The sequence below is a fragment of the Pleurodeles waltl genome, chromosome 7 (genome assembly GCF_031143425.1).
Source record: "Pleurodeles waltl isolate 20211129_DDA chromosome 7, aPleWal1.hap1.20221129, whole genome shotgun sequence".
Lineage (NCBI taxonomy): Eukaryota > Metazoa > Chordata > Amphibia > Caudata > Salamandridae > Pleurodeles > Pleurodeles waltl.
In genome coordinates this window covers 1309220602-1309247366 of record NC_090446.1, presented here as the reverse complement: position 1 = coordinate 1309247366, position 26765 = coordinate 1309220602, and the positions used below count along the sequence as shown (strand labels likewise).

At 43.6% G+C, this 26765-nt stretch overlaps 1 protein-coding gene across 3 annotated transcripts in view; it reads right to left on the bottom strand.

The window, feature by feature from the left end:
- Positions 1–26765, bottom strand: part of MAMSTR (MEF2 activating motif and SAP domain containing transcriptional regulator) — a 138603-nt gene that overhangs the window by 45830 nt on the left and 66008 nt on the right. For all 3 annotated transcript variants that reach the window (XM_069200628.1, XM_069200631.1, XM_069200629.1), the window contains exons 2-4: positions 8395–8460; positions 3490–3548; positions 555–630 (exon numbers count right to left, since the gene is read on the bottom strand). In XM_069200628.1, the coding sequence (XP_069056729.1) occupies positions 555–630; positions 3490–3548; positions 8395–8460 (201 nt within the window). The remainder of the gene's footprint in view (positions 1–554; positions 631–3489; positions 3549–8394; positions 8461–26765) is intronic.

The window sequence follows — 26765 nt, the reverse complement described above, 5'->3', positions numbered from 1 at the left end:
GGAGAGTCTGCCATACGTGGGTGAGGCTCTACTGGCAGAGGCGTGTGAAACCATTTGGTACTGGGCTACTGGGAGTGTCAAGAAGGTAGGACCATGTGCATCGTCAGCTCGGTGCTGCCAAAACATAACAGACTTTCCTAGGAGTCCGGAAATGTCTACATGCTGCATTCTCGTTTGCCGCAGCATGAGATTGAGCAAGTGCTTAATTTGTGCCGGTGCTTGTAGGTGGTGGACACTCATTTCGGAGGCCCATGACTTTTTTTCATTTTAAATCATTAGTGTTTGAACCAGACCAAGAGAGAGGTAGGAACAAAAGAGAGAAATAAGGAAGAAGAGAATGGAGAAAGGGAGAAACCAGGAACGAAAAATCTGCAGGAGTGATGGAAAGAGACAGGAAGCAGAAGGGGGGGAGTGGCCTGAGGAGGAGTGAAGAGTAGATAGCCTGGTGCACTGCAACACTGGTCTTTCTATAGCGCTGAGAGCCAGTATATAAGAATAACCTCATTATCAAATTGACCATTGGGAATAGGCTAATTTGATTCATTGTCACTCACCGTTACAAAAGTGCATCTTTGCAGGGCCCACTTTCTGGGGCCTGTTCTGTGCTTTGAACTTCAAAAAGTCATCTGTCTGAGGAAAAAAATGCGAATTTATTATCAGCACAAGACACGAAAGCATTCTAAACGTTTTCAAATAGTTTTTTTTCTTGTCACTTCCGGGTAGTCCAGAATTAGACGCCCCCTTTTTTCTAGTTTTATGTTTTTTCCAGCATGTCTTGATTCAGAACATGTAGCAAGGTTGGGAATGGGATCTGGTGTAGTATGTGTGAACAGGAAATAATGGTTCGTGCCAGATCAACACCGACCCATACTTTTATGAGGGCACGTAGATCTCATGACCCGGGTAGCCTTAAAACTATCATTAAATGGTGGTTGTGCTTGTTTCTAGGAACACCACTGAGCGCAAATTATGCTCGCCTGCAGTTTACACTTAACAGTGCATGTAGCTGATGGCAACAAAATGCACTTCAGTTAAAAAAAAGATGCAACATTATTCCCTATTATGTACCCCCTCTGTAAAAGGGCGCTAAACCCTTAAAATACTGAGCTCCTAGTATAAATGTTGATCGCGTCCTATAACGATCACTTAAACATCTAATGGACTGACTGCAGCCAGTACCTTTAAGATTTGAACCTGTGCCCTACTTACGGGTTTCTCCTCTCCGATGAAGGCAAGCCAGTGCATTAACCACGTGAGCCACAGAACAACAACCCACACCGAGCAGCATATTAGGTGAAGATTTCGCTGTCAACATTTTGGGGTCGGATAGTGAATTATAATAGATCTTATTGAACATATGTACATTTACTAGCTTGCATATTGCTGTATCTGGATGTGATTTGTGCTTCTACTAAAGCTCTCTCTAGCAGTGGGCTTTGATGTGCTGACCCTGCCACCAGGGGGCACTAGAGTACTTTAGGTAGAATTATTTAAATCAGACAGATGGTTGACAGGCAGGGTCAGTTTTTTACCTCTTCAGTGATACAGATAGTGTATGGCTTTAATTGGCACACCTATGGATTGCAGGAGCTTTAAATGACAGCAGGACTCAGGTTCCAATCCAGCCAGCACATCTAGGTCTTTCCTTGAGACCCTCACGGGTGAGTAGCACGCTTTACAAATCCCTGATTGATTGATTTACAAACCCCTGATTGATTGATTTACAAATCCCTGATTGATAGGTAGTTAATGCACTTGCCACAGACATCAATCTGCTGCTCATAGGTCTGAGTGCTCATGAAATACTTTAGATTAATGATGAAATTGATACAAATATTTTTAATGTAAGATTTCCAAATTGGACAGGAAGGGGTAGAAAAAAAGATGAATAAAATAGCTGATAGGCGGGGAGGAAAATAGGTGGATTCTCTTTGGGGCATTCAGGTAAACAAGCAATCGGTGCGGCAAAGTGGTTTTCTTGACTTGGCGGCTGGATGGAACCTGCTAGATATAAATGAGGATGGAGCTGTCGGCCCAGGCATTACTTTATGGCTAATCATGGACTATACTGCAAACCCTTAAGTGCGAGGTTTTTGCCGTGATTGTAGAATTAAGTAGTTCATTGAAATTAATTAAAACTGAACATTGTGCAGATGGGCCAGTCCTTCACTTCTTCTACCAAAATCCCAGTGCACAGTTATCGTCATCAGAAACACTAAGGCCGATATTTATACTTTTTTAGCGCCGCATTTGTGCCACTTTTTGATGCAAAAGCGGCCCAAATTTACAAAATACAATTGTATTCTGTACGTTTGCGCCGCTTTTGCGTTACAAAATGACGCAAATGGGGTGCTAAAAAAGTATAAATATGGGCCTCAAGGTGCATTACTGTGACCAGTGGCATAGCAAGGGTACCACGGACTCTAATGCAGGCTAGGAAACTTGACCCAACATCCCTAACACAGTGGCGGCCGGCAGCTTTAGGAGGGAGGTGGCAGGCGGGAAGCACACACACACACACTCATTCTTTCACACACACACACACACGCACGCACATACATTAACAACATTCATAACAATCAAACATGCACGCACACACCAAACATTCATTTTAAAACATCACACACACTCATTCTTTCACACATGCACGCACATCTATTAACACTCATTACACTCAAACATGCACGCACGCACCAAACATTCATTTTCAAACATCACACACATTTACCTTCAGCCTCGAGGTCCCAGGAGTGTTGAACTGCTGCCTTCCCTCACTGGCTGACCTAAGGTCAGCCAGTGAGGGAAGGCAGCAGTCCCAGCCTCGTCACAGAGTGGGATGGGGTCAGTGAGACTGCTGACCCCACCCCACTCTGTGACGAGGTATCACTGATTGACACTTGCTCTGGGCGCTTCAGGGCTTAAACCTGAAGCGCCCAGGGTGAAGTCAATGGGTGACGCTTTCCTCGTCACCTGGGGGAGGGTCTCGAGGCACCTTTGCTGAGCCGAGGTCACGCCCATAGGAGCTGTGGCTTCCTCAGCCCAGCAAAGTTCAGCTCAGGCAGCCAGGAGTCTGTGCAAATCCCGCATGTCTGCTCCTGGCTGCCTGAGCTGAAAATGAAGAGTGTCTGTCAGGCTGGCCTTTGTTCAGCCTGACAGACACTCTTCATGAGGGGAAAAGGTGGGGGGGCATGGGCCCTCTGCCCTAAATGACGGGCCGCCACTGCCTAACATCCCCTGGTTTGATAATACAAAAACATTGGTTTATAGGAGCCAAACAGGCCTCTAACATTCCTCCACCTGCTGAGCTACTGATAGCTACACCCCTGCCTATGACGAGAGAGGACATGGACCAGTCACATTGACAGTGCACAGGTAGAAACCAGTTCCACTGCTCTAATCCCTGTAGAGGCTGGTGTGTGGCTCACTTTCTAAAGCCATCCTCCAAGGTGCTTTGCAGCAGTGAAGCACTTCCTACATTAAGAAACTTACCCGGTTTTGCCCAAGGTTAATGAGATGCTCTGACGCCGTCGGCGGGACTTTGTTCAAAGCTGAAGGGCAAGAAAAGAAGAGAGATGTAAAATGAATACGTGCGTAGCAAGAGCATCCACGATCAGCGCGTACCCCAACAGTATCCAATCAGACCATAACACTGCCCAAAGCGAGGAAACATACTCAGCATCTACTGTTCTGCACCTCATGTCAACAATATCACCGTACGCAACACAGGACCTAATCTATTCTTGTAGAGCTCAATTGTGAGGTCTTCAATATATTACAAATCCTGTGCAAATATTTGCACAGGGGTCACACTTACAGATTGTGTGAGGTTTATTACACATAGAAATTTCAGAATGTGGTAAAGAAAGCATAGTCGGATTTCCCCCTTGTAACTTCAGGTAGGTCAAACACCATGACATGCAGGTTTTGGTGAAGTTAGCTGCCTAATATATCACTGTCCAATGAGAGCAAACCGGGTCCTGGTCTACCCTACCAACCAACGCCCAGAAGAGCATCATAGTCAGGATATATCTATTAGTACTGAGTGAGAGAATCCTTACATAGCGACTACCCAACCACCGTGCACAGAGTGCATCCTTAGTCAGGGTTGATCCCAATGAGAGCATCCCTGTAAAAGAACTAGCCTATTTGTGTGTGAAGAGAGTATTTCTACTCGGTGCATGTAATAGAACTGCATCATTGGTTTGAGTGTATCCGTTTGCAGAGGGAGCCTTCCTCTCCAGGGTGCAGCCTATCATTCTCCAATGTGGTTATACCTAGACAGATTATACCCTACAAGTGTACAATGAATTGAAGGAAACTTGAAGGAGGTGGTAGAGAAGTTTCATAACTAAACACTATTTATAAAGAGCTAAATCTACATTAATCCAACGTTCTGCAGAGATCTGCCATAACATTTTTAGGAGGATATAGAGGTAGTTTTTAATTTTCCCCTTAGGCATCTCTTTTATAACAAACAAAAAAATTACCTATGTTTCCTCACCCTGACTCTCGCTTCTTTCTTTCTTTTTTATTTGATTGTTGTCATTTCTGTACATTGCTTAGATTGTTTATGGTCCTCCTAAAGGCAGCTGGATATGTCTGATGCAGAGAGCATTCTATACAACACTACACAGTGTGGGATTCCTGTCAGCCATTGCTCATAATCAAATGGCTTTCTTGTCAATCTCACTTCCTTGCTCTTTATTGCACGGCTTTTCTGTCTGTTCTGTTTGTCTCATCGCTGAGCATACCTTGTTTACAGATGCTTTTGATTAGTTGAGATGTATCCGCTGCCAATGTCGTGGAAGTGCTTTTTTTGATGTTATTTGTTGTGTAGCACCCCATGGCAGAGCATGTCATGCGCTTCAGATCACTTTAACTCTATTTCACTTGCTCTCCCCTCACTAGCCCCCTCTCTCCCATCTCAACCTCTCTGACATGCACTAGGTGCCATATGGCAGCCTTGGTGTTCTTCTGGATGTTGTCATCCCCACTCACTCTTCCCAACTAGCTCCATGCTCCGTCCCTGCACATGCTACTCCGAAGCTTGACGGGCAATGAATGGTGGCTTTGTGAAGCCCTAGATATTGTCCTCCCCTTACATAATCTTTGTCTCCCCTTGATGCTTCTTCGTGGTTCAGGAGGCACCGAATGATGTGCTATAACATTCAGGCTGCCCTGAATGTTATAGCACTCCACTTTGCTGTGCACTCTCCATCGTGGTAGCTGCTATCGATTTTGCCAATGTTGGACTGTTTTAAAATAAACTCCCACTGGCAATTCCAATATGAGTGACTTGCCATATTAAAACTATAGTATATATTGTTTTTCTATGCTTAAAAAATAGCCACCACATTGCATTCTGCAACATGTATCACATCATCATTTTGTATCATGAAATAGGGCTCTATAGAAAGTAATTTTTTCCATACTTCCAAGATGGCCTCCGTGTTGCGTCATCACGTGGCGCCAGTAATGCAACAGCCATCTGAAAGTATTGAAAACAGTGCTTTCACAGCAGGGCTTTGGGGGGAGCTGACCCAGGGACGTTTCCCCCCCACGCCCCCAGGGTCTTTGGGGAAATGGAGAAGCCTGAAGGCTGCTTGGGCTACTTTGGGCTATGTGGGCTATGTAGGTATGTTCGGGTATATAACCCGACATTTTGTGTGGTATGCCACCATTTTAATTGGTGACCTGCTACCTGGCAATAGTAGCGGGGGGGCCTTACAAACATTTCTTCCCTCCCTCTCGTCCTTATGGTAGGAAGGAGTTGGGGTAAGTGGTTGTTGGATATTTGATAGGTTGAATTTTCTTGGAAACAGGTACATCAGGGTTTTCTGTGTGTTTGCAGTCGCTTGGAGGCAGGTGCAGTTGCGGGGACAGGGTCCAGTTGACTTTATTTGCAGAGTTTTAGGAATTACAGCCGCAGCCCAGACAAAAGGAAAAGGGTAGACTGGCCTGTGCCTGGAGGTGCCAGTTGTTCAGCGTTCAGCTTGAAGTTATGATAGTTACAGTTACAGAGATATTGGCAGGTGAGAGGAGTTCTAAGTAAGCAACCACGCAGTTAATAGGAAGTTCTGGATTGCGAGAAAGGAAGAGGGGAGGGGAGGGTTTGGGTGGGGGAAGCAGTAGAGGTATATGATTGTATAGTGAGGTCATTAGTTTTGTGAAGGAAAAGGTCTAGGGTGTGTTATTGTTAGGTGCACCTGTCTTCAATAAAGCAGCCTTTTTCACACAGCACTGTCTCTGTGTCATCTGCTCCCCCCTTTTTTCCCCAACGACACAGTGTTGCATGACTCAAAGTGACAAAGTGAAGCACATTACATCACAAAACCGGGCAGTCATATATGAAGTCTAGAAAGCATTTTTTGTAGCATTGCCCACACAGCATTGGCAATGGCCAACCCAATGCTTGTTTTATTTACTTTCAGAACATTTCTCCCCTCTCCCGCAATATCCTCCCGCCCCAAATTCTGCTTAAATTCAGCAATTCAAATCCTTTGTTGTGATTTTATTCCCAAACTACATCACTTTCTGCACCCCATTTATAGCAAAGTGGAAACTCATGTTTTTTTAATTTGTTTTTTCTTCCTTTTTGTTGTGTTAAATTAGATAAAATCCATTAATTCACAGGTGATATTGGAAAACTTTAGTCGATGAGGCCCACCTGTGTAATCACTCCTGAATGTTGAGCGGAATGGAGGGATAAACAGAACATGTGTGTCTGCGAATGGACATATGTGACAGCCACTCCCTGAGTAAGGCATGTTGCAAAACAAAACAAGACAGTGTATCCTCCACTTGACATTTGTAGTGCTATTATAGGCAGAGAGCTCCTGTTCGGACATAAATCCTGAGTCAGAGTTCTTCTCACAAGTGTGCTCAGTTATTGATGGCCTCGATTAAACATGACCTTCTGATATTTGGAGGGCAGTCCCTAGTGTACGGTTGGATAATCCCTCTTCATCCTGTACCTATTGGTCGTCAGATTAGAAACAGTGATGGATGAGGGCTCGGGGAAGGTGAGGGGAGTTGACTGTGATGGGGACTGAAGCCACCTCTGCATCTGAGGATAGAGATGGTGATGGTGCACCACTTGGCAACAAAGGGGCTGATTGCAGTGAGGACTGGCACAATATGGTCTGGGGACAGTGCAGCCAGGAGTAGGGCTGGGAGAAGGCAAGGTGTTTATAACGCTGGGTATATTTACTAATATTTTGCGTTGTGTTCATGTCACCAAAGTGATGCAAATTAACGTGAATTTATTTTTAACCAATTTTCTTTCCAGCACAAAACCATATTTAGCCAAAATAAAAGTAGACAGGTTTTGCATCAAAAATGAACGTCCATTTCAAATAGGCACTATCAAAGAGAAATGTATTTATTTCTTCTTTCTTTTCAAACTTAGCATGTGGGCTGCACTGTACGGCACACATACAACGTGGAAAAGTTGTAAAGTCAGTCTAAGCATGGTATTTTGTACTGGAAGCAGTGATTGAATGAAACAATAGAAGTGCAGGTACTCTGTATCAGAGTACCTGCTTGTTTCTGAGAAGTGCAGGTACTCTCCAATAAAAAGTATTACGTTTTTCTTGAGAAGTGCAGGTACTCTCCAATAAAAAGTATTATGTTTTTCTTGAGAAGTGCAGGTACTCTCCAATAAAAAGTATTACGTTTTTCTTGAGAAGTGCAGGTACTCTCCCTCTCAAAATAAAAAAGTGCCGGTACTCAGTCCCAGACAGTACAGGCCTGTTTAAAGCACTGACTGGAAGGATATCCTTCCAATACAAAACCTATGCTAGACTCACACAGACACCCTTGCACTATGATGTAAAGGTGTGTGCATGGCGCATGGCAGCAAAATTATGCACCCGTGATAAGGAAGGGGAGGAGTGTATGTATCTCTAAATTTGGCGCTCTGCTGCTTTCTACTTCTCATGCAGCGCAGTATAGCATTCCTTGCTGCTGCGCTGTGACGTGAAAACTTAGGAAATCTGGGCCTGGATCCTTTTATCACTTGATAGGTTTCAATGCAGGGTCGGGCTGGGGAGAGCAAAGGGAATGACTGCATTTGGGAACCAAGAGTCCCTGCTAATCATTGGACAGGGATAATGCAGGCAAGTGAGGAGTGACAGCAGAAGGAAAGTTAGAAAAACAGGAACAGTGAAAGAAGGAACTCGGCTAGGAGGGTCTGCAACGCTAAGGCCTGGCAGACTGTTTATCACGAGAGAGTGTAACAAGGTGCAGGACAGGGAGTAAATTCCTGAACTTTTCACACGGCGGACAGACTTTTGAAACAGTGCTTTGAAACTTGAACACACAGGGCTGCTCCACCAAATCTTTTACCACTTGCCCAGCCCTCGTTGCCCTTGTTCAGCCCTTGAGAGGACTCACGTGAAATGAGGTTCCGCTCGTTGAGCTGCTCCTGAGAGCGCCGATGTTGCATTCTGAGTTGGAGCACTGTTGGGAAAAGAGAATAAAACACCTTAAGTTATGATACATTACGTGATGTAACCAATGACTTTATAGAGCAACACTCATAGTAGCATTTAAGTACCAGGACAGGAGATGGTTAGAGCTGTTCGTTGTGCCTTCCCATCACTGTTGACACCTCTGGGCTACCGTACCTCGTCGCTAGTGCTGGTACCGGGTGGAACTGGCTTTAGTTCTGATATTTGGATTGGACTCTTACTCTCACAGCGAGATCTCGAAGAAGCCTTTGAGTGAAAGCTGTCGGTGCTAGGTATGTGACCAGAGGCAAACGTCAATTAAAAAAAAAAATGAAAAAAAAAATGCGATAAAGTGTGTGGCAAGTTTGGTCCATGCCCGGTCCACTAGGTCCCTCTTACTGCCACACTTTGATATATAATATTAAATAGGTGAGTCAAAATATGCTATCATGCAGCTCCAGGCTTGGACTCAAGTCCAAAAGCGGCAGAGCATTCTCTGTTTTGTGTCCAGTACTCTGGAAAGCTCCAATAAAGAACTTATGATATGCGTCCAATCTGTAACGATTTTTAACTTATCACTGCAAGAACTGCGCTACAGACCCCTGGGTTATATGTGCAATATAAATAGAATTAATCAATCATCAATTAATTATTAAAGAGTGAATGGGTAATTGCTTTGCAATGTTTGCGTACGAATGGCCACTGTATAACAATATATATCAACCTTTGACCTGCAAAACACTGCAGTCTTCCTGATCACCAACAGCTAAGCAACTGAACAACCAACACAGCAAAACCAAATACCAACAAGCATTTGCAATGCAATGGGTCTCGCACTTGCTCGAGTTACAGATGTTAGCGTTGTAAACTCCTAACCGGACTTTCTTGCCACATAAATTGAAAAGTAAAAGTAAAACAGTTTCAAATAAGCGAGCCACTTCAAAGTGCCACTCCATGAGCATGAAGGAGACACACAAAAGAAAAAAGAAGTTCGCTCGCAGTCAAACGTATCGGCAAAGTGCAATTAGCCATGTAACAGGGTCCATGTCCAAGGTGGTAACCAAACCAACCCAAGGAGGGACAAACATAAAGCATTTACCAATGACAACAAAGGATTTTTGAAAGGCAAGCTCATGAATGAACAATAGTGATGGGCGTGGTTAAAAGCCCAAATAGATAACAACACGTCGTAAAAGCAGCACTTGGGCGCTGATATGCTTGACCTAAAAAGCAGTCATTACTCAACAACACAACCCTAATAACATGCATGCATTTTACTTAGGCAGGATCTGGAGCTCTATGAACTATCATTACAAAACCTCTTCTGCATCTAAGAGTAGCACCATGACAGGTTAAAATACATACCAAGCGGTTGTCTATGGAAGAAATTCCCCATACAAACTACAAGCGTCTTGTAAAGGTCTTCAGTGTGCTATTTATAAACAGTAGGTGAGAGCAAATGCAAGATGCTTATTTTTGTCTGAGCAATATATGAAATAAGGAAGGCGGGCTGTGGCATGGCAGAAATGAAAAGGGGACACCCACAACGCTTACAATATGGGTGATCGGTCCTCAAGTAATGAAAATGAATATTCTCTGCTGACGACTTTGAGTCATTCCTGCCTTTACTAACACGCTCCCAGTGTAACATTGGCTCTTCATTCTTTTGCAGCTTTAACAAACAGAGAAAGCTTGATCTGCTGGGTATTGTTGCCATGGAAAATCATTTAAAAATAGCATTTATACTGTGTGTTTCAAGCCATTTCAAACTCAGTGGATGTGTGTGTCAAGACCTCACATGGCATTACATGTTTTTTTTTTAGAATACAGGACATCGGCCTGGAACGCGAGTCTCTGAGTGTTATCAAGTTGGTGAGGACCTCCCTTTACTTCGTATTCAGAGTAATTATGTTTTTTTATATTGCTAATTGATTTTTCAACCTTAACAGCAAACAGAACAGTGCAAGCCATGACGAAGTGCAAGGATAAAATACGTTTATCACAATTCCTTAAGTGTTTACAGCCACTGCAGCTTTTGCACCATTTAGCCCAGCTCTTCTTATGTTTTCGGGGTCACCCTCTTGCTTCATTATAGACTCTTCCTGTTTTGCACTCTAGTCCATGGTTCTACGCCATGTTCCAGTTGCGCGCTATGTCCCTCTTTGCAAACATGGCTCAAAAACCAACCAGTGTACGATCCTCCCTAATGCCCCCAAGATTTTCCAGGAGCCCCAATAGTGCAAAGAAAAGTGTAGGGCCATTATCTCTCTCCAAGGCACGTGAGAGGGTGGAGAAGACAGCCAACCAATAGGTCGCAATCACTGGGCATTTCTAAACTGCATGAGAGAAGTCTCCCTCTTCATCTGGGCATCTGAAGCATGTAGAAGAAGGCCGTTTCTTTTCCCTCCCTAACCTCAGATGCGGGTAGGTAATGTGTAAGTACTTTGGTTGTATGGCTCAAAGTCGTGAAGGCATGGCGAGCACTCACGGAGCCATTGTGGCACCTCTCCAATCATACTTGTCTTGGGGATCCACCCGTCTCCCATTTTCCTTCAGTGAGTCTGGCACATTAATGACTAGAGACTTATAAATGCAGAAGATGCCCCCTTTCCCAAGTAGGCCCTTGAGAATTTTAGCCCCCATCATTCTTTATTTGGGAACATCCTCCAGGGAATTACCATGAGAGAAAAGAGCATGAAGGAGCTACAGGAACTTTGAATGTGGGATTTGTGGAGCTGGAACTCCATCTGGAGCTCCTGTAAAGATTTAGGGGGTCATTACAACCCTGGCGGTCAAAGACCGCCAGGGCTGTTGTGGCGATTGCATCGCCAACAGGCTGGCGGTGCAATCCCGGGAATTATGACCGCGGCTGAAGCGCCGCAGTCACCCGTCCGGGGCCGGCGGTTTCCCGCCACATTTGCCCCGATGGTGATACTCCGCCTGCGCTGCCCAGGGGATCACGAGTCCCGACCACCAGCCTTTTCCTGGTGGTTTGAACCGCCAGGAAAAGGCTGGCGGTACGGGGAGTCGCATGCCCATCCCAGTGGCATGGGCAGTGCAGGGGGCCCCTGACAGGGCCCCATGCAGCTTTTCAGTGTCTGCATAACAGACAGTGAAAAGCGTGACGGGTGCAATTGCACCCGTCGCACGGCCGCAACACTGCCGGCTCCATTTGGAGCCGGCTCCTGTGTTGCGGCCGAGATCCCGCCGGCCCAGCAGGGATCTAATAATGACCGCGGGGGAGTGCGCTGCATTGGCGGCCGCCCGGCGGTCAGATCGCCGCCCGCCAAGGTCATAATGAGGGAGACTTGCCAGATGTGCACAAGTTTTGATATACTGATGTATTCACACCTGTTAAACTGCCTGCCCAAACACACCACCTGCCCAAGCCTTTGGCCCACCATAGTGGATTCCAACACTGGGAGATTTCCAGGCTAGGAACACTAAGTTCCGTTAAGTACACAAGACTGGGGACACACACATTATGCCTATAACATTATCACAACCTATAAAGGACAGCTCATTGTGAAAGGCGAGGTCCACCACCCCCAGGTAAAGCCAGTCATTTAGTACCAGCATCTGCGACACCCAACAATACAGATGCAGGTCAGTCATACACACCCCCCATCAAAGATTGACTATGTGCATTTGTCAATAGCTATGCTGCGATACTGGTATGCCAAAGAAATAAACAGATTGTAGCTTGAAGATGCCAAAGCCAGATCCGCAGTATCAACTGCAGGAAGTTCTGGAGAACATACAGGAATCATGGCAGAAACATCATTTTATCAAAAGCCATCCTCCCCAGGATTTCAAGCGGCAGCTTTGTGCATCTAGCAAGGTCTTGACCCATTTTAGTGACCATAGGTTTAAGGTTAAGGCACCATTCTAGATTGGGAAGAAGGGAAATGTGGACACTGAGGTATTGAAAGCTAATTCTGCTTATTGGAAGTCAATCTTGTCATGCCACTCCTTCCCTGTCTCCGGAGAGAGGCAATAGGAGAGACTTGGACCAATGTACCTGCAGAACGGAGGCTTGCCTGTATAGTTCAGTATGTAGAGAAGGCTAGGCCCCGTATCAGTGGGGCAAGAAAGATACAGCAAAATGCCATCAGCATATAGGGTGATGCAATCATCCGCGTCATTTCCTCAGTAGAAGCCCTAGATCTGGGCATTGCAGGGAACCCATGCTTCCAGCAGTTCTATTGCTAAAGGGATGACAGCAGGCAGCCATACCGTGGGCCCCTCTGGATTGGGAAGGCACTGGAGAATATGCCATTTACTTTCACTTGTGACCTTGATTGGGAGTAGAACACTAAGACATAGGAGATGAATGGCGGCCCTAACTCCACGCAAACAAACACATCCATGAGTAAGTCCTAGTCAAGGGAATGGAATGCCTTCTCAAAGTCGATAACCATAAGTACATTCAGACCTGTGAGTCGGTGATCCTATGCCAACATAGCTTGAACTCTCCTTATACTCTGATGCTGCCACTGGGAGATGAAACTGCATTGGTCCAGATTGACCAGTGCTGTGAGAACCTTAAAATGACTATTGCTAATACTTTGGCATAAAGCTTTAGTCCACTATTTACCAGAGGGTGGTATGAGGAACAGCAATCAGGAGGTCTTCCTGCTTTGTGTAGAACAACAGTCATGGCTAATTCTAGGTCCAGAGGGAAGCAACCTTTCTGAATGCCTTCATTAAACATTGAGAGTAAGTGAGTCATGAGAAGTGTGTGGAACTTTTGGTAGTACTCAAGAGGGAACCAGTTGGGCCCCGGGGTCTTGCCTGGGTTAGTGTCCTTTAGGGCCTCCTCCAGCTTCGTGAGCTCCAGAGGATGCTGCATTTTATGCTGGTCAGGCATGGAGAGAGTTGGCAGGGGCACGTCTGTGATGAGAGCCCCAAGTCTTGAGCACCAGGCATAGATAGGTTGGTAGTAAGTAGCAAAGGCGGATGCAATTGACTGGGCATCCATGATGGTTTCCCGATTAGGGTTGATGACCACCAGAACCACCATAGACGATTTATCATGATTTCTCAGCCAATACAGCAATTTTCTGAGTCTATCCCCTCACTCGTATACCCTTCTGGTAGAGGCCATACAAGATTGTCTTGCTTCATTAAGACAGAGTTGTCTAAGGGATGCTCTCTGGATGGCTAGCTGGCAGCCCTACCACTCCTACCCTCTCTTCCCACTCAAGTTGCAGGATTTTGGTCTCAAGCTTAGTTATCGTCCACAGTTTCTCCCTCTTCCGAGCCTCTTATGCACAACTTCTGGGCTACCGCCTGGGTACATAGTGAGTCCACCGATCCCAAGTCAAGGTCCAGGTATGCCTGTAGCTCCTGCACCAGAAAAGATGGGACCTCCCTACTGACCAAACTCCGACCATAGAGCCGGTAGATTAGGTGGTTCCTTTCTGTTTGGGCCCCTAGGAGTATCAGCCCCAAGGAGTGATCCAAAATTCCTCTGGGGAGGATTTGCACTTCAGCTGTAGTGAGCAAATCTGTGGTGGGTAGAAAGAGGAGGTTAATTCTTGATCTAGATTTGTGGGCTGCAGAGGTTTGTGCATATTCCCAAGGGGTTTCATTGCAGAGCCCAGGCTCGTTGCCCATTGGAACAATCCTGTTTCCTTTTCCCCATCTGTTATCCCCACACTTGAGATGTCACTCTGGGGGTCATTACCCCGTTAAAGTTCCCTCCTATGATCGTGACTCAGTGTGAGAGCTCCAGTATACAGGATTTGATAATCTCTAGCTTGACTCCAGACAGTTGTAGGGGGATATATACACTAGTCAAGTTATACGTCTGTCCCTCCAGCACCCCTTTCAGTGCATAGTAATTGTGTTTTTGTGGGTTCTTTTAGCCATGACTCAACATTGGGTCTAAATGTATTTCTGGAGCCTGTAGTTGGCCTTTTTCGAATAGTGAATGCTAGAACTGTGATCATCACCACACAACAGGGTCATTAGTGAGATATGTCTTAGCCTCGGACAGAGATGAGCCATGTAAACATTAAATGTAAGACATGAAAGTGGCGCCCCTTTACTGCAACTGATATGGTGCTATGACTTAGACCAGTGGTTCCCAACCTTTTGATTTCTGTGGACCCCCACTTTAACATTAATGGAACCCAGGGACCCCCACTGAATCATCATGGGAATCCAGGGACCCCCCGCCTGAGTCATTACTGGAAGCTGGGGACCTAATTTGTCAATATTTGTTAATATTTTTTAATTTTCTAGGCTCTCGCGGACCCCCTGAGAAGGCTTCGTGGACCCCCAGGTGTCCCCGGACCACAGGTTGGGAACCACTGACTTAGACAACATCCTCACTAAAACGACGGAGGGACACTTATGGCCCCCGATAAATCACTAGAGTTTAAAAAATATATATTATTGAAGAGATAACTGGAAGATTGATAATCAGTGTAATCTAAACCTAAAGACTATTTTTTAAGCAGTGTCTTCACCGGAACTTCCTCCCAGCACCCTATGCCACCATTAAAGGATTTGCAGATAGGTAGTTGTACTATGGCTTCAAAAAGATGTACATTTGCCTTGAACAACAAGGCAGCACAGGATCGAGAGACGCATAGTAGGCCTGCAGACCACAAACCAGAGTCCACTAGCAACAGATGGCATAAGAATCTATGCAGGGGCCTGAGGCAGAAACTCCAGGAATGTACATGGAACAATTGATTACACTGTGCGTCTCACACAGTCGGGCATCTCCATCCCTGGGATATTTGGGCATCTTCAAACCTTTCACCGGGCCTTCCCGCTCGCGATTTCCTCCTACAGAGTGCCTGGAGAACATGTTGTAAAACGAACATGCTCCACCCTCTGTTAAAAAGGAGGCCATGTTGAGTCTACACTTCCGTTTCAAAATAAGGATTAGGCAACACATCAGTTTCAGAATAATGATTCGACTTCAGCCAAGCCACGCCCTTCCTCGTCAGAGGCAGACTCCATCCGGCCTCGGTGACGTCGGGAATGTGCTTGTCACTGGATGTAGAGAGGCAATGCTTTTCCTTCAGCCTTTCCCGAGGGAAGCATTAACTTTCAGTTTTTATTATCGAAATCAGTTCACTGAACGTAAAGTCATGATATTTGCGAAACCGAGCATTGTGTTCATTTTATTAAAAAATATGAATCACGTAAAAAGTTTGCTCATTTGACAAAAACATCCTAACACTCGAACACATTTGCACTTACGTTTTGGGATTTTGAGGTTTAATTATTAAAAATATATTTCAAAATATGACATCAATTATATATTGTGTTGTTTGCATAGGCAAATAGTTTATTAAAAGCAATGTTTTAAACAAAATGGAATTTTCTAACAGCAACGTGTTTTCCTTGACCCAGTTCATCAATTAAGTTACATCCATCGAGGTCCTCTCCCTGCTTCGGTGAAAGGAGGTCAGATGTGCAAGGGTCAGAGTTACGTCATAATAGGGACCGTAGCAGTATAGGGTCCTTGCTTTATCAGAGCCTGGACATGCTCAGAACAGTAACAGTCGCAAACAGCCCCATGCTCTAGCCAGTCGTACAGATACTTACAGTGTGTTATACCAGTACCAGCCCATGATTAACACAAAAGGCCATAGGCTAATGACATTTGAATTTAAATCCGCAGAGGTGATTTCTGGGATGACATTATGTGTCAATATACAAGCTTCCTAGGCTCTGTAAATCTTACACTCCACACATGGGCGGCCTCTATTATTACAGGTTCTCTGTCCCAAAGATCTCATGTAGTACCATGCCAGGTGTATGTTGGTCACTAGTCATTTTTTTAATTTTGCCTTCTAGTGCTAGTGATCATGAATTAATAACAAAATAACTATATAGGTACCTGAATGCAGAAAAAATAAACAGGACTTGCTGAACTGCTCACACACCTGAGGTTGGACCACTTGAGATAGCTGCAGTCCCAGTTGAAAATAACCGTAACGTGATTTACTGAACCTTGTAACATGTTACTCCTTTGACAACCCACCCCCTCGACTCACCCTCGTCTACGGGTCTCACTCATATTAATGTTCCCAGCTGGAAAGTCGTAGGGCCCTGGGGAACCAGTGACTGGTGACTTGGGTGTCCAGCTGAGGCACTTGACCTCTCTCCCAGAGCACTAGAAAATGTGGTTAGTCTGCACTCTAGCAGCTGATGGAGAGAAGCGAGGCTGCAGCTGCCAGATCAGCAGCGAGCAGAGCACAGCCAGGGGGCCTTTCTAGCAGAATCCCTCTTTAGCTTCCTCACAGCAGAGGGTGTTAGGGTGCAGTCACCTTACTGCCTACATGTCTGTTACGACTGCTTCACCACAGTCAAAGGGTACATGATCAACAAGTCATAATTTAGTACGAAGCATTTGATAATGACAGTCAGCCTTGCTTTGCCAGATCTTATTCGCTGCCCGGATTTGCTTTGCAAATGTTTGTAGAACTGCAGCACAAGCAATGGCAATGTTAATAACGAAAGGTGGCCATCTTGGAATGATATTTTATCGCTCTCCAAGATGGCTTCTGTGTCACATCCAGACACAACGTGGTGGCAATTTAGGAGCAGTTTACCAATTAGTATACAAAGTACCATTATACTATCCCAGATGGCCAACACGCTGCCCATAGATACAAGGCAGTGGACATCTTGGCAGCGTCCAGATGGTTGGCAGGAGGGTCAGCGGAAGAGAGAGTCAGAGTATGGAGGAGAGTAAGACACGGAGTGTCAGTGGTGCTCAGTGTGGCAAGAACACAAGAGGAGACGAAGAGAGTGATGGATGAGGAGACAGAGTGAGGGGAAAATGATAGGGAGGCAGTGTGGAGGGGACACTACATAAGAATGAGAAGGGGGAGCGAGAGAGAGAGGAAGGAGCAGGTAGTGTACTCCCATAAGGAGCTAAAGCTCTAATGCAACAGAGGTCTACAACATGAAAAATAGTTCTCTGACATAAGCAGTAGAAGGACACAACCAACCAGTCAAAAAGCCAAGAGAAACCCAAATGTTCCAGTGTTGGGACAAACACAAATGGGCAGACCAATAAGCCACTTATGTAAATGCTAAAGTATTAGTTTCAATACTTTCTGCAGCAATACTGTAAACAGACTAGAAAACATTAAGGGGCATATTTATACTTTTTGGTGCAAAACTGCGCTAACGCAGTTTTGCATCAAAAAGTTTACCGCCAGCTTGTGTCATTCCAAAGCATAAGCCAGGTGCCAAATTTCTAGAATGGCGCAACCTGCGCTAAGCTTGGGCTAGCCCCAAAAAAAAAAAAAAACGCTAGCCGGGTGGGAGTGGTGGTAGAGGAGATGGAGGTTGAGCATCAAAAAATGAAGCTAGGCTGGTTAGAGGCAAAAAAAAACGGCAGCTAACCAGCCTAATGTCATTTCCTGACGCACAACCATGCATAACACATGACTCCTCTCTTATGAAAGACAGGAGTCATGTCCACCACCCCAGTGGCCAGCACAGGGGACCAGTGTACCCTGGGCATGGCCATTGCACCCGGCGCCATGCAGGGGGGCCCTTGCAGGGCCCTAATGGTACTTAAAACATTTTTTACAAATACTTACCTATACTTACCCTACTTACCTGGGAGGGGGTCCCCCATCCTCTGTTGTCCCTCTGGTGTGGGTGGGGGTGTTCCCGAGGCTTGGGGTGAGCACCTGTGGGCCCATTCTATGGAATTTAGCCTTGGAAATGGGTCCACAGGGCCCCTAACGCCTGGTCTGACCCAGGCGTTAAGTAATGGTGTTAAGCAAGCTTATCCCCATTATTTGGGCCTGCCTCCCACCCGTGTGTCATTTTAGCACAGTGGATAAATACAGCACTTTAGGGATAGCTTCATTTTTTGGATGGGAATGCCTACCTTGCATCTCATTAATGCAAGGTGGATTCACGCATCCAAGAAATGGCGCAAACTCCAATATTTTTTGACGCTAGACATCTCTACCGAAAAAAATATAAATATGGAGTTACGTTTGGGCCACATTTGCTTAAAAAAAAGGACACAAATGCAGCACAGAGTATAAATATGTCCCTAACAATATTAATATCAGATTTTTTCAATGCAGATCTTTCCATTCAAACTCAAAACAGATGTATTGTTGCAGAACAAAATCGCATTAGTGTTTCTATTGAAAAGTAGGCAGATTGTTTAAGAAATTCCTAAAAAGCAAAAGCGCCACAAAAAAAGTTGTGAAAAATATTGGAACAAACGAGCTGATTGGAAAGAATCAGTATCCTGTGAGCACCTAGTAAAAAGAGAGCAAAAACACATTTCACCTTGCACACATAAAAGCAGAATCTTAAATTGGGATAAAATAACATAAACATTAAAAACATTCATGTTCTTTTCATCGATAATGTCGCAGAAACCAGTTCAAAATCTCCTCATCCCATGTCAAGAATAAGTAACAGTATCAGCCCTATTTTTGTTCTTTGCAATCTAGTTTTCTAAACTCTGGCAGTAGGATGAAAAAATGAAAACTACAAGTATCAAACTGAAAAGAAAACAAATAAAAGAACGAGCCACTGGAAGATCCTCCCTGCTGTGTCGGCCATTTGTAATATTCACACTTTGCATACCAGGCCTCCCGGTCAGTCCCATCCAGCCCCCTGAACAATCTCTGGAAACAAATAGGTAAATTAAGTGGAAATTAATGATGCATAGTAAATAAGTGCATGGAAGAAAACACTGGAGGGCAGATGATTGTGTAAGCCAGTTAAATAAAATAAATACGTGTGAATATAAAAAAAGGTGGATTTATAAATACATTACAGAAAAGGTGTTATTGTGAAAGAAGGAATCAACATCTGTAAATAAAAGACTAAAGAAATGAGTGTGCAAGCATGAATTGGTGAGCGCAGGTAAATTAATCAAAGGTAAGGGGAATGAAAATCACTATGTTTTAAAAAATAACAAAACTTCAACACAGGAGCTAAAATGTAGGCCCACGTTTACAAAGATGTCACACAACGTGGTGCAGTAACCAAGGTTGCTGTGTTGAGTGAGAGGGAGAGAGCAAGAAAGCAACATATCTACCAAGATATGGCACTGTCCTGCTCTCATCCTGGTGGTGGTGCACAATCAGGCTGCCTAGATCCATGCACACCCTTTGCCTCATAGTGTGAGGTGCCTGTGTCATGTTTAGCATAGGTTCTGTACTGAGATGGTACTGTTCCAGTACATCTACTACACTTAGAGACAAACTTTAAGATGTTTGTCACTTTGGATATGTGAAGTACAGTGCAGCACACATGCAGAGTCAGAAAAGCTTGGAAAAATAAAAGCACTTCTCCGTTTTTGCACGTTCCTCAATGAGGCATTCTTTTTTGGTGCAAAATCCTGTCTATTATTGCTGATAGAAATTTGCATAAACAGTCATGGGTGGTTGCATGTTAACACCCATGTCCCACCCATAGAACACTTTCTTCATGTAAAGTGATGCAAAGTAGTGCAAAGTACTTCTTCGTTATTTTCAGGCAACTTTCCAGAGTAAAATGTGTCACAATGGAAAATAAATTCAGAATAAATATTTTGCGCCAGTTGGTGTCATTTTTGTGATGCAAACCTGGCACAAAATGGTAGTAAACATGTCCATAGTGCTTTTGTGCTTTTTGTTTGACTGATGAAAGCAATTTGTTAATTAAAAGCTAATCAAAGGTTTCAGCTCTGCAAGATTGTTGCCGTTTTAGAGAGTATTTGCTCTCCTTAAAAGAACAAACGTACACAAACTAATTCATTAGGGAGAGAAAATGGGGAGAGAGACAGACTGCATGAACTGCATGAACCAAAGATATTACAGAATTGTTGAGTACTCAAGCAAGTGAAGGAAAGAGGTTTAACTTGTGATGTTGATTCTATAAACATGTTAAAGTAGTGGGATTTTGGTGAATGAATGATTAAGTATGTCAGTGAGTGGAAGAACTATTGAGAGAATGAAAGAGAACGTGTGAAAGTTGATCAAGTTATGTATACGAGTTAATAAAGAGAACAAACATATGTACATGAATTAATCATAACAGTGTTGATGAAGGAGTGTATGAGAAGCGCTGAAGCAACAAATAAGTGAGCAGCATAACTAGTGATTTATTGAAAAATGAGTCGTGGATATGTTATTGAATATAGTGATACTGAATTAATTGATTGACTTGCAGGACAGCCACCCATGCCTTAGTCACAAGCAAGCTCGACTATGGCAACGCCCTCTACGTCGGCAGCTCAACTAGGAACATCAAAAAATGTCAACGCATCCAGAACGCCACCCCAGACTCATTTTGGATCTCCCTCACCGAGAACACATCTCCCAACACCTGAGGACCCTCCAATGGCTACTGATCGATAAGTGAATCACCTTCAAGCTTCTCACCCATACGTACAAGACCATACAACGCAGGACCAGCCTACCTGAACCACCAAGTCTCCTTCCACACCTCTGCCAGATCCCTCCGCTCCGCCCAGATGACCCTGGCCAGCGTCCCTCGCATTCGCAAAACCATCGCTGGAGGACGACCTTTCACCTACATTGCAGCAAAGAGCTGGAACAACCTCCCCCTGCTCCTCAGACAAAGCCCTTCGCTCACCATCTTCAGGAAGAACCTCAAGACGTGACTCTTCGGATGAGGCCCCTGCCCTCCCCCCAGCATCTTGATACCCTCACGAGTGAGTAGCCCACACTTTACAAATATTGATTGACTGCATATATGAATCGAACAATAATAAGCAATGGTTTAGATATAAATTACACTTTTCAGCTTCTTAAGCCCATTTTTAAGCACTTTTGATGGTAGCAGAGAAGCAAACTTAGTCACAATAAGACAAAGTGATTTGCCAAGAATCACACATTGGGGTAAAGTTGAGAAGCCCTGATTAGGGCTGCAGCGTCCTAGATGCACAGTCCACATGTGAGCCATAAGAGTTGAGTAATAGGTAATGAAAGTGTGAGCAAACAAATGAGGGAGTGAGTTACCATAATATACTGGATATCCTTTAAAGGGCACGGTAGTAATATGTATTTAAAATAACTGTGATACTAATTGTTTTTGGACTTATATTTTCTATTTCTAGCATTTCCTACCATTTCATGGTTCGGGTAATAGATACCAATTTTGACAAAGACGCAATTTAAATAACGTGTAACTAATGGGTGAAAGGTTAATCTATCAATTAGAAACATTAAAGATTTTCTTCTGGTAAGTGCATGTTTGGGGAAAGAACACATTCTGACACAATTAGATGGGGAATAAAGCCGTGGCAAATACACTAGGGCTAATCTTGAGAATCTAAGTCCCAGTTTCCATTGATCGTACTAAGCTCATTATAGAACTTGAAGAAAAGAACAAAATGCAACAAACTTTGGAGTGAAGACACAACACAGGGGCATATCAGGACTTTTGAGGGCTCAAATTGACCAAGAGGAAAACCAAGATGCCACCTTACCAAGCTTAACCTGAACCTGGTGAGTAAAAACCTGTCCCAGGAGCCATCAATCCACTCTAGATATGGTTCCAAAAATGGGGAAGTTTGAATCTCCACATACTCTTTATTGGACATTTTTTTAGTTCTATATCCTCTCTAAGGGCTGTCAACCTTTCGATAAATGTAGATTTTACCTAAAGTATACCCGCTTTACAAATTGACGAGGGATTGGTGAGTTCAGTATTTATATAATCAAGCCACAAGATATTCTTGCCTTTCTTACACTTAATGCAATGGATGATGATCTATTGAGTGAGGCATAAGGGTTCACCTAGATGGAGCACCACAAACTCAAGGGGGCAAGTTTAAAATCTTCAGCGAAATCCATCCCTAGCTCCTGAGTACACTCAATTACAATGTTATTTATCACATTCAATTCTTTATCTCATATATGAATTCTATACAGAAAACAATAGTTTTTCCTTACTTTTTCCACCACTGTCAAAGGCCATAACGTGCAGAACAACATTAGTACGTGCAACACATGAAACCGTGATTGTGACTGCCTGTGTTTACATGTGTTGCCACATAAACACCAAAGCTTCATGCTTGTTTATGTTATTGTTATGAATGATATGTAAAGTGAAAACACCACAAGCACGGTGGTCCACTGGCACTGAAGAATGAAAGCTCAATGCAACTCACCACAAATTTTCGTGTTGATGTAAACAGAACGCTTTTGAATGTGTGCTTGAATGCCACTTGATCATTAAAGAGTTTAATATTCAGAAGAAGGGAATTTCAGAGCTAAATAGCCAAAACCAAAAAGGACTGGCTTCCATCCCAGTTCTTCCTCAATTTCAGCACTGACAGATACAGATGAGAATCAGACTACAGAGCTTTTGCTGGCTTGTATAGCCTGAAGCACTTAGAAATAAATATTTGGCAACAATTTGAATGGTCCAGTATAATCACTGTGATTGTATTTACATGGGATCCTGTGATGTGGGTGTTATTTGAAAAACAAATAGAAGTTGTATACATTCTTTTAATTCTAACACTTTCACACTCTACACAGTTGTGTGGTTTTTGTTTTATTTTACCGTCTGGATTTCATTTGATGGGACTTGTCATAATGTATCATCTGTTGTAATCTGGAGGAATTTGTTGGTAGTAATTCCCTACTGGAGACAACCTCAGATGCAACTTGTAATGACATTTTTATTTCTAGCAACCGGCATATCTGGGTGCAGTACTTCAAAACACACTCTATATGGATGGGAAATCTCCACATCTAGTAAAAAGGTTATCGAACATAACACATCTAGCGCACAAAAACATGCAAAAGATCTGGTCTACTCAACTCGTAATGAGGGCCTAAGTAGTAATTACTTGCTCAGCAATGACAGAATAAAAACTGCTGATTGTGCATCAACTAGGAGATCATCTTATTTCTTGTTACCCCATGGGTATTCCTCCTGGGTACTTTACAGTGCAATACTTCCAATTTGTGCTCAGTAATTTCAAATACAGCAAAGAATAAAGAACAACCATGGATGAAACCTAGAACATTTTAGACACAGGTGAAACCCAATATAGATGAGATTCTTCACAAGGAGTAGACACAAGGGCAAGAGTGATAACTTACCAAGGAGAGGAGAGGTTGCATTGTTGGACACTAATGTTAACTTGTTTACGCTGGCAAAGCTCAGACAGAATTCAGCTAATGCTAATGATAGATCATATTCACAGGGGGTCATTCGAGAGGACATCCAACTAGCAACCATCATCTCAATTGCAACGTACTTGGGCAAAGTTCTTCTACACCCCACATATACATCCTTGTGGACACAGTGAATCCATTTATGGGTTTTTAGTTACAACCCAATGCATTCTGGTGCAGGATTAAAAACGTGATAGCTTGGTGAAACACTTTTATGTGATCACCTCAATCTGTACTGCACATAGTCCTTTCTTTCTTTGCACTAAACTTCTATCTGTAGAATTTCCTATGCCACTATGTTCTTTTATCATTGTTTTTATATGCATAATCATAATGTGAACTGGGGACATCAGTAGGATCTCTTGCTAATGCACAATTTGCTGAAAATACTTCTTGTTTCAATTGAGAGATGAGCATGGTTGTGAATTGTAGCATTAGCACTGGAAGTTTAGTCTATTCTCCTTGACAACGATGTGTGTGTGTGACTTAAGCCTTGATTAAAACTGTTGATTTTGTTAGACAACTTATGTCATAATATGAAATATACATCCTAAGCACTAAGAGGTGAATATAATCAATTTTAAATAACATTATTACTCAACTAGTAATATAATGTGGTTAGGTCAGCCCCCCACACCTACAGACAGAAGTAGTGCAACATGAGGAGCTTACTTCCTGTTACATGAAATGTTACCTCTTTTTATACTTAGCAGATTTAGGAGTGTCCTTTTGAAAAGCGAAAATCTTCTCTCCCCAGATTACTTGTGAAACACTGAGCATCTTACAATATGCCAATGACACCGTGATATCGGACAAGACTGCCATTGGGCTCCAAAGAGCTTTGAATGCTTACATGGACTATTCAAATAATGATTTAATTATTGACAATAATTTTTTTTTAAAGTTGTAGTCTTTAGCTGGAAGGTGAATTAAAAAAAGGACATTGACCTTAGGGTGGTATTTAGATTGAACGATTGGGTGGTGGGTATTATTCGAATAATGATTTCATTATTAACAAAGAAAAATTAAAAGTCGTAGTCTTTAGCTAGAAATTGAATTAAAAAGGACATTGACCTTTAGATGGTATAAATATTGAACAAATGGGTGGTATGATTATCTAGGATTTTGGCAGAAGGAACGGGAAGCCCTAAACCGCATTAGGCAGCAATGCAATCAACGGTACCTCCCCCTAGTACTTCCTTTTTGCGATTAAGGACTAAGTCATCATGGCCATCCTTGACCTTTCTTTTACATGTAAAATGGAGTAGGTTGATATTTGCTCCAACTTATGACTTGGGAACTTTTTATGATAGGCTTTCAAAAGGGGTCGATATTGCACAGTGGCGCACAGGAAAGCTAATGTTAATTTACCAGATAGTACACAAGTTACAAGTGCTTAGAATTTACATTTGTGAGCAATCTTTTCTTATTACAGCTTTTTTTATTTTATTGTATTAAGCTGAAGTGTTTACTGTGATAAAAAATAAACACAGGTGTGAGCACCTGGGGACACACTTGGTGGATTCTTAAGCAAATTTGGAGTTTAATATCATATGGAATAGATGAGTCCCAACTCCAAAACTAAAACCTTAGTGATGAAACAAGCAAAACTTATGTTGCTTCTTGAAGACCTTGCAGATTTAGAATCAAGGAAACACACATATGGATGGTCTTTGTTATTTAAGTGATTAATATATATTACAAATACTTAAAATTACGCTTCAGTCTGAACAGAAAAATAAAATGAATTCAATTAAGGTTTTGCCTGTTCCCAATTAGATTTCTACACTATGGCCAAGTAAATGTGACACAGACACTTAGGCTCTTATTTACGGGGTTTTGGCTAGGGAAGTGGCACAAGTCATCTTGCTGCGCTTCACTACACCAGAGTGAAAGGGCAGGAATGCATCATATTTATGCAATATGGTGCATTCCTGTCCTTACCCCCCTGCACCATGATGCAAGGGTGCCTCTGTTGCATGCAGGATTGTTGTTGTGCAGGAAGGGGCACCTACCTGCACAAACACAGTCCAGAGAGGCGTTTTCCTCTTTCTATGTGTGCTGCAGAATGTAGCACGCACGGAAAGAGATAAAAACAAGAAGAAATACAAATATTTCTTCCTGTTATGCCTCACCTTGGGAGGCATATGGTTTTGGTGCTTCTGCAGGTTTACGTGATTAAGTAAATCTGGGGCAGCATTAAAATCCATGAGCAGTAGCGTAACAAAACTTTAAATTATATGGAGGGGCCCCTCTCCTGACTCACTCTGGAGCTCTCAGGCCTGGATAATGTGCTGAGGGCCCCCCTGGAGCTTGGGCCCCCCCGTACTGTGGGTGCTGAGGAGGCCTTTGTTTACGGGTGTTGCATGGGAAAACACACTTCAACACCCATGGAATGCCTTCCTGGCGACTTGCGCTGCTTTCACTCCTTTCATATCTATGAGGCCATTCAAAGCCAGGCAAAGTGGCTTTGCATGTCCTCATAGATATATGGTTGAGAGCAGTGGCACTCCATCAACGGCGTTTCAATTGACTCACTGACTCAAACAGTCAAAGAAATGATTTGCGACACTTAGGGGCATATTTATACTTGTTTTGCGCTGAATTTGCGTAATTTTTTTACACAAATTTGGTGTAAATTTGGTGTAAAACTAACTCTATATTTATACTACATTTTGTTAGCCAAATTTATGGAGTTAAAGTCATTTTTTTGGACATGGAAACCTACTTTGCATCAATGAGATGCAAAGTAGGCATTCCCGTGCAAAAAATGACTCTATGGCCATAGCTCCATATTTATCCCCCCTGTGCTAAAATCACGCACGGGAGGGAGGAGTGGTCAAAAAATGGTGCAAAGTTTTCTTTACACCATTTTTTAACACTTGGGTCAGGGCAGGCGTTAGGGGACCTGTGGGCCTATTTCCATGGTGTAACACCATGGAACAAGCCCACGGGTGCCCTCCCCAGGGACACCCCCACCCACACAAGAGGGACTGCGGAGGATGGGGGACCCCATCCCAAGTAAGTATAGGTAAGTACAGGTAAGTATTTTTTTTTAAGTGCCATTGGGGCCCTGAAAAGGGCCCCCCTACATGGTACTGGGTGCAATGGCCATGCCCAGGGGACCCTGGTCCCCTGTGCTGGCCATTGTGGTGGTGGGCAT